The sequence below is a fragment of the Cheilinus undulatus genome, linkage group 12 (assembly GCF_018320785.1).
Source record: "Cheilinus undulatus linkage group 12, ASM1832078v1, whole genome shotgun sequence".
Classification (NCBI taxonomy): Eukaryota; Metazoa; Chordata; class Actinopteri; order Labriformes; family Labridae; genus Cheilinus; species Cheilinus undulatus.
In genome coordinates this window covers 43,857,416-43,870,321 of record NC_054876.1, presented here as the reverse complement: position 1 = coordinate 43,870,321, position 12,906 = coordinate 43,857,416, and the positions used below count along the sequence as shown (strand labels likewise).

General features: G+C 42.1%; 1 protein-coding gene across 1 annotated transcript; it reads right to left on the bottom strand.

Moving 5' to 3' along the window:
• Positions 1–641: 641 nt before the first annotated feature.
• On the bottom strand, positions 642–12,712 carry pom121 (POM121 transmembrane nucleoporin). The gene is made up of 13 exons (XM_041800914.1): positions 12,135–12,712; positions 10,048–10,257; positions 9,678–9,827; positions 9,345–9,425; positions 9,031–9,202; positions 8,654–8,742; positions 8,498–8,577; positions 8,103–8,224; positions 7,911–8,010; positions 7,146–7,421; positions 3,287–4,756; positions 2,937–3,035; positions 642–1,464 (listed from the first exon to the last, which is right to left on the bottom strand). The coding sequence occupies exons 1-13, from the start codon at positions 12,704–12,706 to the stop codon at positions 1,364–1,366; spliced, it is 3,522 nt and encodes a 1,173-aa protein (XP_041656848.1). The 5' UTR covers positions 12,707–12,712; the 3' UTR covers positions 642–1,363.
• Between the last annotated feature and the right edge of the window lie 194 nt (positions 12,713–12,906).

The following is a 12,906-nucleotide window of genomic DNA, read 5'->3' as shown; positions in this document are numbered from 1 at the left end:
CTTCAGAAACTTCGTTGGAATGACCTTGTCCAAAATTGTTTTTATTTATTTAAAATTAACCATCAAAAACTGCATCATACTTCTCATCATCACTATGAACACAGAGATCCTTAAAAAAAGAACTGTCGACATCCAGTGGATTTACCGTCATGTTTTCCTGACAAAATGAATCGAAACTCTGCAACTAACAGACAATAGAGGAAAACAAAAAGCTTGTCTCACATCTAGATAATTTTTTTTCAAATTGATATATTTTAGTTTTAGTAAATCTGGAGTTAAATTAATCTGTTTTATTTATTTTACCAGTGATATTTTAGAAGTTTAGGCAATGTGTTGCTGTGCAGATGTTTAAAAACTTAATTTATGATCTAAATGAACACAAGATGGGATGTAAATCCAATCAGGTTTCAGTGAATTCACACGGAATCAGTGCCCGGAGTAAAGAGAGGTAGTCTGGCACAAACACATGTCAGGTTTAAAGGTTTAAAGATCACAGATTGTTTTCACAGGCATGAAGTTGAAGACTTAGCTTTGGTTTGTCAGCACAAGTCAAGAGTAGTCATCCTAATTGTAACTGAAACGTTCACTAACTATATCAGTGTTGGTTACGGTTATTAAAAAAAGGCCATCCACAGGAGGACTTCAGGGAATGCTTGTAATGACGAAGAGTATGAGACAAAAACACAAGGATCCGCACTGTCTACATTAAGACATGTTGCCTTTGAAGTGCAGAAACGCATCATTCATTTACAGGGTCAGAGAGCCAATTAAAAAAATAATTTAAAATGCAAACTTCTCACAACTTTACACGTACACTGCAACTGTGCATTCTGCTCTATTCAGACTCATTCAGATAAAGTACTCAAATATTCGGTAACATACAAACCACTGAGCTCTTCACGTAAAAAAATAAATGTTTGAGCCAAGCCTCCACATCTTCGCCTGACTCAACTCTCTCTTTAAGACGAACCAATGGGAGTGTCCACATACTGTAAAGGAAAATGAACTTTGGATATGCTTTTGTTCAGAATTTAACTTTTCTTCTGTCTTTTTGCCCTCTTCAAGTATAGTACACTGTTATGGACTCTGTCTCCTCGCTGCTACACTCCCTTGCTGGGTCATGTAGTCATCCAGGCAGCGTCACCTCAGCAAGCTGGTGTGTTCTTTCAGACTCCTCTGCAGACAAAATGTTTTGGGCCAGCACAGCCCACTGGAGGAGGGGAAGGAAGCAGAGAGCGTGGTGGCGGCCTGGTTGGGGGGGATGTTGGGCTTACAACAGAGCAATGTTGGCCAGAGTAACCATAGCAGCAACAACAGCAACAGCTCGAGTCCTCTGAAAGCGGTGCTGTACATGTGGAACAAGTTACTTCTTCCTGTTGTGTTGCCTCCGTGCCTGTAACCTCTGGCGGGCTCCTGATGGTTTTGATCCAGCTCCAATAGAGAATGAGGGAGTCGCTGGAGACCCTTGTGATAAAAACACAGAAATGAGTAAGGATATTAGCATTAAATATTGTTACCCTCACTAGTCTGCACCAAAATTACTAGTATGTTAAAGTTATTTTAGGATTTTTTTCATGCTTTTTCTATTCTGCCACTAGGGGGCTCTCTATCAAAACAATAGCAAAATATGACAAGTAGAGACCAGCTCCACTCACTTCTGCTGTGTTTTTTTGTTTGGAATTGAGGACTGTTCATTGAAATTGCTGTACATAAGATGTATTTACTAATCTGTAAACTCACATTTTGTTTTCATGATGAATTTCACATAGTAAGGGAGAAAAGCTGTTAAAAAAGCCCTTAGTGGTCGCATGTAGAGGGATCCCAGAATGTTTGAGTAGCTCATAGCGCACAAAAAAAGTAAGCCATGGAGACTGGAGTGCAGAACAGCAGGCCTAGTCTTTACTTGGCTGAGAAATCTCTACTGGGTCTGCAGAGAAACTTTGGGGGTAACAGTCTTTAAAGCAACAACCGACATTTCCATGACAACGCTAAACAACACATATCTGTCATAGCGGCTCCATCACGAAAACCACAATTATAAGAAACATCCTGCAACGATTCTAAAAATTATAAATTTCTCTTGTTTAGAAAAATGTTTGAAATATGGAGGTTACGTAATACCTCACCTAAAAGAATACATTACTCAGTAGGGGTGTAACTGTGTTCGTATTAGTCACAGTTTGGTGCACTTAGTCACACTCCTATAATAAAGGAATAATATTTTTATTCAATATAGAAATTTCAGTGAAATTCTATTTATTATTGCTTTAATGGGCTTTAAGCAAAGCCCACAATAATGATTATATGTAGTGTCTAAGCTGTAATGCAGCCGACCGCCATGATGAAGGACTGTAGCTGAAGTTGATGGCTACATCCATGTCACAATGTCCTAAAACTAGATGTAAAGCAGCACAGAGGATGAGTAGTACCTTGCAGTGCAGAGGTAGTGGTGTTTTGACTTAGAAAATGGAGATTAAGTTGGCATGGGCTGTGTCAGGTTAAACAGGCATATACCAGAACTTTCTAAGAAACACTTTTTTTTTTTATCTATAGACCAGTCAAAATGTCTGAATTAAAAACTGCTTTTCACAAACTTTGTCCTATACGGACATTCCTGATTAGTAAAACTTCCTACTTCAAAATTTTCCTGTAATAACAGCCTACTGTATAGCTCCTGAAAGGTACGTATGACAGTTTTTATTGTGTTGAGAGTGGTGTAGTCGCTTCTCTCTACCAAGTTAAACTGCATAGAGCAAGGATGATAAAGGTAATCATTTTGCTCCTCTGCTCTCATTTGTCCCTTCTGTCAGCATAGGTAGGTAATACTGGGATAAACTAGGTGAGCTAAAGTTCAGCTGAAGGCTTTTTTACAACTACTCATCATAACCTTTTACCTTGATATGTGTTACTGCTGTAGTTGCTCAACAAAGTCTTACCAAAAGGAACAGCATTGAAGCCTTGGACTGGAGTTCCAGGACTTCCAAAGGGAATTGGACCTGCAGCAGCACTCTGGCCAAACGACGGGGTTGACGTTCCTGCAGAAAATACAATTCACAACTTTATCAAACCCAATAAACAACAGGGTCTAGACTACTGTTTTCCACTGTGATTAACATTCAGAACACTTGTTAAAACAGCAGGTAAATATCATAGGGACCAGGATGGATTTATACCATACAGAGTGCAAACAACACTCAAAAAAAAGAGTAAAAACTGGTCATCCAGCTCTTTCAGAATTATCTGTAGCTGTTTATCCTTTAGAGCATCAGCTGTTGTTGTTCCTTACCAAAAGCAGGTTTGTCAGTAGCAGCAGCCCCAAAGTTGAAGCCTCCCATCTGTGGTGCAGGATTATTGGATACTGGTGCTCCAAACTGCATGCCAGCACCAAAGTTGAACCCACTGGGTGCTGGTTGGGCAGGGCCAGAGGGGGCTGGCTGAGGAGCAGCACTGCCAAACGTGAAGGTGGATGAGGAGGAGCTCTGAGTCTGGGTTGCTGCACCAAAGCTCGGTGCAGCTGAGGGAGCAGCTGTACTGCCAAAAGTGAAACCAGTAGAGCTGGCTCCAAACGCTGGTTGAGCTGGTGTCCCAAAGCTGGGTGCAGTGGTTGCAGCAGTAGAACCAAAAGGGAAAGGGGGCGGGGCAGCGTTAGCAGCAGGAGCAGGTGCGGCTCCACTGGCTCCAAAGGTAAACGGTTTAGGAGGTGCTGCAGAGGAGCCGAAAGCTGGCTGTGCTGCCGCTGCTGGGGCTGGAAATGACGATGCTCCAAAGGTGAAAGTGGACTGGGTGGTGGCAGCAGCAGCAGTCGTGGTGGTGGAGGCTGCGTTAGCCAATCCAAAGCCTCCGAATGTAGCTGTGGTTGTGTTCTGTGTTGACGCTGGCTGGCCAAAGGCAAATACCTTCTGGCTGGTGGCTTGAGCATCAGGCTGTGTGGCACCAAAGGTGAAGGTGCTGTTGCTGGAGGTCGTAGTAGCAGCAGCAGGAGCGGGGGCGGGTGCAGCTGCTGTGGTGGTGGGAGCAGCTCCAAACTGAAACGTGCTCCCTGTGCTTGGAGCCTGTGTTGTGGCTGAGCTTGTACTTGTCGTGGTCGGTGCTGACCAGTTTCCAAAGAGGGATTTCACAGCTGGTTTGGCTTCAGGCTGTGTGGTGGGGATGGAGCCAGTGGAAGCAGAGCCAGAGGGGGTGTTGGTCATGCCAGGAAAAACTGATGGTGCCACTGTGGTGCTGCTTGTTGATGCACCAAATAATGATGGTGCGCTAGTTGAAGAAGCTGTCGAGGTGGGATTTGTTGCTGTGATTGATGAAAGCTGTCCAAAGCCAGAGCCTCCAGCGACAGCTCCAAAGATGGGCTTAAAAGTAGGGACAGTAGGTTTGCTCTCTGGGGTTGGTGTTGAAGAAGAGGTGGAGGTGACAGCAAAAATAGGCTTGAACCCTGACGCCAGCAGAGGGTTGGTGTTACTGACTGACTCTGAGCTGCTGGCTGGGGTCTCGGCAGCAGTAGTAACTGGGTTTGAGGTTGTGGAAGAAGTAGACGTGCTGCTCTGACTGGCAAGTCCAAACAGACCTGGTCCTGTTAAAGGTGGAGTGCTGCTGGGAGGTTTTGACACCTGACTCAGCACCTGCATGAAGGCGGAGGGCTGCTCTCCACTAGCGGAGGATGACTGAGGCAGGGACACGGGAGGAGGCTGAGGAGAATTCTCTGTAGTTGAAACCTTTAAGGTTAAGCTACTAGGTTGTACCGGTGTTGCTGATGCAGACACTGTGGACAAAACAAAGAAAAATGTTTCAGAAAAATGTAAGAAACAAGCAAAAATGTTTCTAGAAAATAAATCCAATGAGGTTTAAAAGACACTGAAGTCAAAACTATTGCTTACAAAAAAAGTCTGATGAAAATGACTTGAGAAATCGAGAACAGCCTCTTTTAAAGTCATAACAATTTAGGATCCTTAGTCTTTATTTATAATATTAACAAAGAAAATAAAAATTCTGCAAGCTTTATCTTTAAGTTACAATCATGGAAACCAGGGATGCATAATATACATCGGTACAATAAACTATCAGCCAATATTGAAAGTACTTCATATAATTCCATTATTCTAAGAATAAAATATTAACAAATAGAATCCATTGATTATAAAGGTATTTTTTCTTCCTTGTCAGACGACTTGTGGTGCAGTGGTGTTCACCATTAAGCCCAGGAAAGAAAAAGTAACAAAAGCACAGCTGCAACGTTATGATAGACTAATCATGGCATTGCTGGTGTGGGTTTTTTTAATGTTTCAGAGAAAGGAAACAAGATGTGTTTGTAAAATATGCTCCACAAAGAGCATAACTGGAGGCAAGAATTCACAAGACAACTAATCTTATAAGCCACACTAAGAGTTGTCATCAAAACAACAGATGACTGACAGAAGACGAAGCAGCAGCAGCAGCTAGTGTTACCACCAAGTCGAAGGCTAATGCTTCAGGAGAAAACTGCAAAGTTTTCCAGAGACATCTTTAAGGAAAATCTATAAATTACAAAAACAGTCTCACAGTCTCTTGCTTCTTTCAAAGGGCATACAGCTGTGTGATTTACAGCAGGTTCAGACACAACTTTTGAGTTGCACCAATCACTTGGAAGTCAGGCGACTTTCAGCCTGATTGTGCAGCGTTTGTTGTGCAGCGTACAGGGGGACACGGTGGTCGTCCACAGCAGGACCAGCTTCTTTCAACTGGTTGGATGGATTTCTGGCATGTTTTTTTATTCTGGTCGCACGACTGCTCATGCTTGCACATTGAATGAGCAGATTTGCTAATTATGTTTTTTTTTTTTTCTTTGAAAACTGTTGGTGCAGCTTAAATTACATGGAAAACAGCTGAAATGGCCCTTTAATTTGTCTTCCTTAAAATAAAAGAATTAAATTAGCAGGGAATAGATCTTCAGCCGGTATTTACTTTTTAGCCTCTTGATGACTGTGGTGCTGTTTGTGTCCTTGAGTTGGAGAGAGATATTTAGAGAGAGAAAGAGGATATGATCATTTCAGGTTGTTGTGAGACTTTTTCAAAGAAAAGTCCACTGACGTTTGTCACAGTTCGTCTCAAGCCCACTCGTACAGTATGAGCACTCAAGTTGTGCACAACACCGGACCGTGTATTGTGAGCAAATCGTGCGCGACAGTTGTGTGTCGTTACTGATTCAGTCGCAAAGTGTGAGTTGAATTTCCATCGCGACTGTCACGGACTCCACTTAAAATATGTTGGTGTATGCCAGGTTTTAGACGCATCCCTGCCTGCTCTGGTAGATGTGGTTTCATTCATAGTCTGATTGACAACATTAGTAACAGAAGTTTATCCACAGACAACACCATTATATTGTATTGCCTACCACTGGTATGGCTGATGTCGGTGTATATTTTGAATTCCTATGAAAGACATCAGCTTTCTTTAAGTTCTAACTTGTGCTTTAAAAATATCACAGCTGTACCTGAAACCGTTCCATTTCTTAGCTTGACAGCATGTTATCATGTGAATTTGCTTAGATTTATTTTTGTGCCTTTATTAGATAGAAGAGGACAGTAAATGGACTCGGGAACAGGGATCAGAGTGGGGAGAGACATGCAGCCGGATTCGAACCCGGGCCACACGCATACGTGGGTCATACCTTAAACTAGTGGACCAACTGCGTGCCCCATCATGTGTATTTTTAAGTGGTGTTTTATCTCCAGTTAATTTTTTTTTAACCAGGCTTTTATTTCCCTCATTTTGTGCTGAAGACTGCACTCTACTTTTTAACCTGTTTTTATAGGGAAACACATCTGATTTGGCATAATTAAATAAAAGTTAAAAGTCAGAATTGTTTTTTGATGTAAACATGAATGATGCCAGTTAGAATTAGCTTTAAATATGTTTGCCCACTACATATTAACCCCTCTTACCTCCAGATGTGCTGAATAAAAAAATATATTTTAAAAATCAAAAATAGGAAAAGAAAAAATCTGTCATCCAACTAGTATCCTCCCTCAGGAGCAGGAAAATTTCAGTTACTGTATTGTTAGAAATAATACTCATCATGCATCACTAATAGAAACAGGAACCAATCGTTTTTTCTTTCATTACATTAAAAATAATCTCCCTTCGATCAGAACATTTTGCTGCAGTGTTAGTACCTGTAGTTGACGTGGCTGCAGGTGTGGTGCTAACAGGAGCTGGGGTGCTGCTCTTTTTCAGAGCCTCCAGCAGTGGGTTGGGGGCTGCGGGGGCTGCAGTGGCACTGCTGCTGGGACTGGGGTCCAGGTTAATGACTGGGATAGCAGAGCTAGAGGCAGTGGGCAGAGGTGCTGCCAGGAGGCTGCTCAGGGTGGTGGTGCTGGTGGAGCTGGTTGAGGAGGTGGGCTCGGTTGAGGTGGTGGCTGGGGGTGAAGCAGACTTCTCAGGCTCTGGTGCTAAACAAGGACGAATTAACAGGAGGGTCAGAGGGTGAGGCTGAGGGCTTAAGCAAGCAACAGCTTAAGCTGAACAGTCCTAGCGCACCAGTAATAAGAGAATCCTTTTCAACATTATCTAAGGAACAAGCTCACATCTAAAGCTGGTTTATAAAAATTAATTTTTTAGTATTATTAAAGCTGTTGGGAAGAGAAAATACAACATTTGAATGTCTGATTAAAAACATAAGAAAAGCAAGGATCAGGGAAATCTTAAGAACAACTTTTATTAGTTTTCTCACCTGAAGCAGTCAGTGTTCCCTGCTTAAATGCCTGTTACTTCTAACCAACTGTGTCTGCATGCCTAAAGGCATGTAGACATGGTTGGTACCATCTGCTTAAGTTCTAACTGCGCTTCAAAGGTGGGGGAAAAAGGCAAGGTTCACCTCTTTTGTCAAGCTGAGAAGAGAAAGACTTAAATAGTTCCCTACTGCAGCTACTTATACTCACCAGGTGTCTCCAGGACCTTCTGGATCTTGCTGATAGCAGCCTTTTTCTCTTCATCCAGGTCTTTCACAGTGATAGAGTAGCCCAGCTCTGGAGGTGGGGGCTGCAAAGTAAGGGCAAAGAGGAGAAATCAAAGCTTTCCACATTCACATGGAAGAATGTAGCAAGCTTAAGGTGTTAAGAGGAACTCTTTACCAGAGAGATCTGATCATCCCGGTGACTGGACACAAGCTGAATCTTGCGTTTTCTCTTCCCGCCACTACCAGTGGAGTCTGTCATGGTTTTGTCTGGAACCTTGGGAGCTGGAGTTAGCTTGGCTGCAACATTGTAAAATAGCAATTACTCCCACTGAAAAAACAAAACTTGCAAAATCCAACTCAAAGAACAAAGCTATGTGGTTCCCTCCTTTTGAAACGTAGATACTTCAAGTCACGAAGGGAGCAGATTCTCTCAAATCTCCTATCAAATTCAAAGTAATATGCATTGAGGCTATAAAATAGCAATACCTAGCTTTAATTATTTATCAAAATGTTCTGTATACAGTATTACATAATCTTTCTCTACAATTATTGTGTATAAGTGAGACTTACAAGTAACAGGAGCCTTGTCTGATGCTGTGTGGTCCGACCTCACTGAGGATGCTGAGCTGGGAGATTGTCCCTCGTCCTCTCTAGTAATGAAACCATAAGTTACAAACTATACTACAAGCAATATAAAAAATGTACTAAAATTTAGCAGAGACATACCTAGGTCTTTTGGAAACACCCTCTGGAGTCTGACATCGTGATGATCCAGGGCTGGACAGAGGAGAGCTGGGTGCAGAGCGTTTCTTCCACTGTGAGGACAAACACAGAGATGGTTCAAGTAAAGTCAAATTTATTTAAACAGCATTTTTAAAGACAGTATGAGTGGACCAAAGTGCCTTACAGACTAATGACTAAGAGAGATACAAATAAACATATATACGTACATATAATAAACATTTATAAGAACATAGTAAACAGAGACATTGAAGAGACTAAAATAGTTAGCAATGGTACTAAGTAGGCATATCAGAGGCTGGGTTACCTCCACTTCATCTCTGCTTTGTTGTGTTTACTTTGCTGCACCAGCAACAAATTACCTGGCTGAGGCCTATCGAAGAACTGTACGAGCTGTGGATCGGGTTTCTCTGGGTCCCTGGGGTTCCTCTCGGGGCGTGAACCCCGCTACCAGAGCTGATGGAGGAGGTGCGAGACCTTTTCATGATGGACTCCTCTGCCAGCGAGGTCATCCCTCTTTTCAGGCTTCCTGGCCTGGAGGAAAGACAGGACAATGTTTACGACATTTAGACACTCACACAAACAATACTTCACACAATGCCATTGGCTTCAAAACCTCAGTAACCATCAGTGAAATTTACAGCCAGAATATGACAGTGAAGTAGGTTTAACTCACTTCGGGACCAGCTGTGATGGTGTTCCATTTGGCAAAAGTGGCCCGAAAGCAGAGTGTGCACTTCCCCCACTGTCGTTACGCCTGGAGAGTTAAAAGAGGACTATCAGTACATGCAGTGGTAAGTGGAGTGGGCAAAGGCAACAGGCCTGTAATAATGAATAGAATGGCTGCTAATGGGGGGAGAGAGCATAAACTGCAATATAAAGCATGTGAAAGCATTATATTGGGATGTCTGTGCTTTGGCAGGTCATTGATATTCCCTTTATTATTTGTAGGTTCGTGATCAGATGATCTTGTGCACAACCCTACTCCAGAGTACCCTTGAAGCCTTACCTTCTTTTGCTTTTCTGCTCGGTTGTAAAGCTTCTGTCTTCATCCTCTACATCCCTCTTGCGACTTTCCTTCAATACCTTGAGGACACTTTCCCTGGAGCAGGGGTCTGCTGGGGTCCTGGGGTGTCCTGCACATCTGTGATGGTCAAAACTAAGAAACACAAAAGACAAGTACAGCTTGCATCAGTTATAACACTCAAACCACAAATCCTGGTTTCAATTAGGCCTAGACTTCTGAAAACACTGCAAACACGTAGCATATATAAAGGCATACAATCAATACACTATGATTAAAATATTCAAAGTGTATGGTTTATGTCTAGGTAATACACCTATCAAAAAAAGGTGCTTAAACTGGTGGTGTTTGAGACCTGGGCGAGCTGTGGTGGTCCGGCCTGGCGATCTTCACAGTAACAGGGCTAAGGGCCGCAGGAGAGTTTCGCGGGCTGAGGATGTTTTTCTTCCTGAAGCCATCCCACCTAACGGGAGGTAAGACTCCCACTGATGAGACACCCGGCTGCTGCAGGGGGTAGTGACGCTGGGGGGTGATGGTGAACCTACTCACTGTTCCCAGTGGCTCCCTGATTGAAGAAAAGAAATCGTGCAAAGGTCAATAAAAGCAGCATCCAATGATGAAAAATCAGCCTGAATATAAACTGATGAATTTCCACAAAGCAGCACTCAAACTCAGTCATAGTTTTACACACAAAATTCTTGTGATATGTCAAAGCGTTGGTTTGTTATCCTGCAGCTGAGTCCATCTTCAAATATGTCTTTGGAATCCATGAAAACTTTAAGTCAATTTCTGCACAAGTGCATCATTATACAAAGCAAACTAGCACAGTCAATATAAATAATGGATTTGGACACTGATTTTGTCTGGGTAAACACACCCATCAATCCAAACAGACAAACTAAAGGTTACAAAAGCTCCTTTGAAGCAAGAATCTACTGCTGAATAGAAGCTAACTAAATATTCATAGGTGTTTCCACTGAAGTCTAAGCATGCAAAGCAAGATGACCTCATCACAGAATCATGTGTAGTATTCTGAGATCACTTCTGGTAAAGTATTACTTCTGTTCATATTTGTTCAGCTTCATGCCTTTTTTCTTGATAAACATTTGCCTCAAACAACCCCAGACAAGTAAAGGGACCATCCCAGGCTAACTGGTTTGCTGCCATGGCATACTAACTAAACAGCCTATAGGACACATGTATAATCTAACTTCTGGGAAGTCTGTGATAGTTTATTATGTCTTTATAATGAGATATGTACTGACCCATTGTTCATAAACTTCCTTTCATCTAACATTTATGATGTCTGCCAAAGCACCAAGTTTCTTGCAAAGACACACATATATATACACTTATCTATAACTTTATATTTCTGTTCCCGTTATAGTTTAATACGTTCAATTTTATGCCATAAATCTGACTCTAAACAAAAGCAAAAGTTTCTAATTTTCTAGTTCATATCAACCATGAGCTACGGTTATGATCCAGTTTTTCTCATTTGGATTTGATTAATTCAAAATAAATGCTTTGACACCTGTTACAATATCAAGGCAACAAGAAGAGAGGTCCTCGATTCCAAACACTGTATAATTTCTTGTTTTTAAGTACAAAAATTACAAGAGTGCTAATGATAATTGCTCAAATTGCACAATACCTGTATCATTAAAATAATTCACTCCACCTTATGCACCTGTCCATGAAATGAGAGTATTATAAAAAAACTTTGGACTTTTTTGGTACCTTTTTTTTAAAGACAGTCTCAATTAAAGAACAATTGATTAGAAATCATCAATGTTATCTGTCACTTTGCTATAACAAAAAGCAGTTGATTAGCTTAACATAGACATAAAATCTAGGGAAAAAAGTAAAGCAGATGCAGAAGAGGAAAAGCAAATTTAAATTCATCAACTAATGATTTAAAACTTTCGGTGCTTTTTTTTAAAACCAGATATTTAAAACGATACATTTCTGTTATAAATTTATGATTAAAGTACTAAAAATGAAAAACACACACCTTCTCCATAGAGAGGTGAGTTGAATAATAAAAAAACAATCAAATAATGCAAGTAAAAACACCTACACACTGTCTGAAGTGCCCTAATACGTTGAATACCTTTCAGTCTAGACAGTTCGCAGGAGTTTGTATGCATCTTTTGTTTAACCACATTACCCAGTACTGGGTGTTTAGGAGATCTGTACATTTCCTGTTGCCCTGCTATCGAAGCAGATATTGATATCGTTTGATTTTTACAATTACATCGAAGTTTATACTCCTGGTATCGTCACATTCCTAGTGTTAACAAAGCCTCCTTAAAAGGCTTGAGAAGAGTTAATCATTAAAACCCGCCAAGAACTTGAATCTTCTCTGGACGTTGCTTCCCGCACCGCCTCCTCCCGACGGTTAGTTCACGCCGGTACAGCGTGGTTTGATTATAAACGTACCCAGTAAATGACAGCCTCCTGTTTGGAGTATAGACCGCATGGTTGGGTCTAGACAGTCTTTCCCTCAGTTGTTCTCTGGGGTTTCTTGCGGGTCTCGGCCTCCCTGGATCAGCGGTCGGGCTTTCTGGTTTCCCGATGTAGCTCCCCATTAGGAAATCCCGGGGACTGAAAAGAAACGAGTCACTTGTTAAGCTCTCCCTCCGATAAATCCCAGTTTCGCCGAACCTTTCTCTGAAGGGCCCCTCTGGTTCTCGGAGCTCGGTTTTGTTTCTGCTACTCTTCGTTCTCCCCCGTGCCGCCGCCGACACGCCGGTTACCCCCAAACCCCACAACCAACGCCGAAGCACGGCTGGAACGCGCAGTCCAGCCCGCGGATTCAGGCCTAACCTGGCGGGAAGCGGTTCTCCGCTGTGATAGTAACACACAAGACAACAAACTGCAAGAATCAAAGTCGCGTAAAGAAAAGTTGGACTATAATAAAGAGCAAGACTAACTAAGCCTAAAGCAGAGAGAATCGCTAAGTGTTTCTCTCTAGGTGACATGGCGGCAGCGCGCCGCCGGAGGACTCTCATATCCCATCATGCTGCACTGCTGACATTTCTTCTTCTTTGGATTTTACAAAGTCCAACATTTTGTTGGATCGGCGCCGTCTGTTGGCCTGGAGTTTGGCGAACAATGAAAGCAGGACGTAAATTGCATTCACATTTTCGTCGATTTTCAGGTAGGCCTAAGTATACTCTGGTAAAGAATCTGTTCTTAAAGATTGTAGTCT

Coding starts and splice junctions, on each gene's coding strand:
- pom121 (XM_041800914.1), bottom strand. CDS start 12,706: ATGAGAGTCCTCCGGCGGCGCGCTGCCGCCATGTCACCTAGAGAGAAA. Junction 7,422..7,910: donor GAAGGTCCTGGAGACACCTG/GTGAGTATAAGT, acceptor GTCCTTGTTTAG/CACCAGAGCCTGAGAAGTCT. Junction 4,757..7,145: donor TGCAGCCACGTCAACTACAG/GTACTAACACTG, acceptor TTTTGTCCACAG/TGTCTGCATCAGCAACACCG.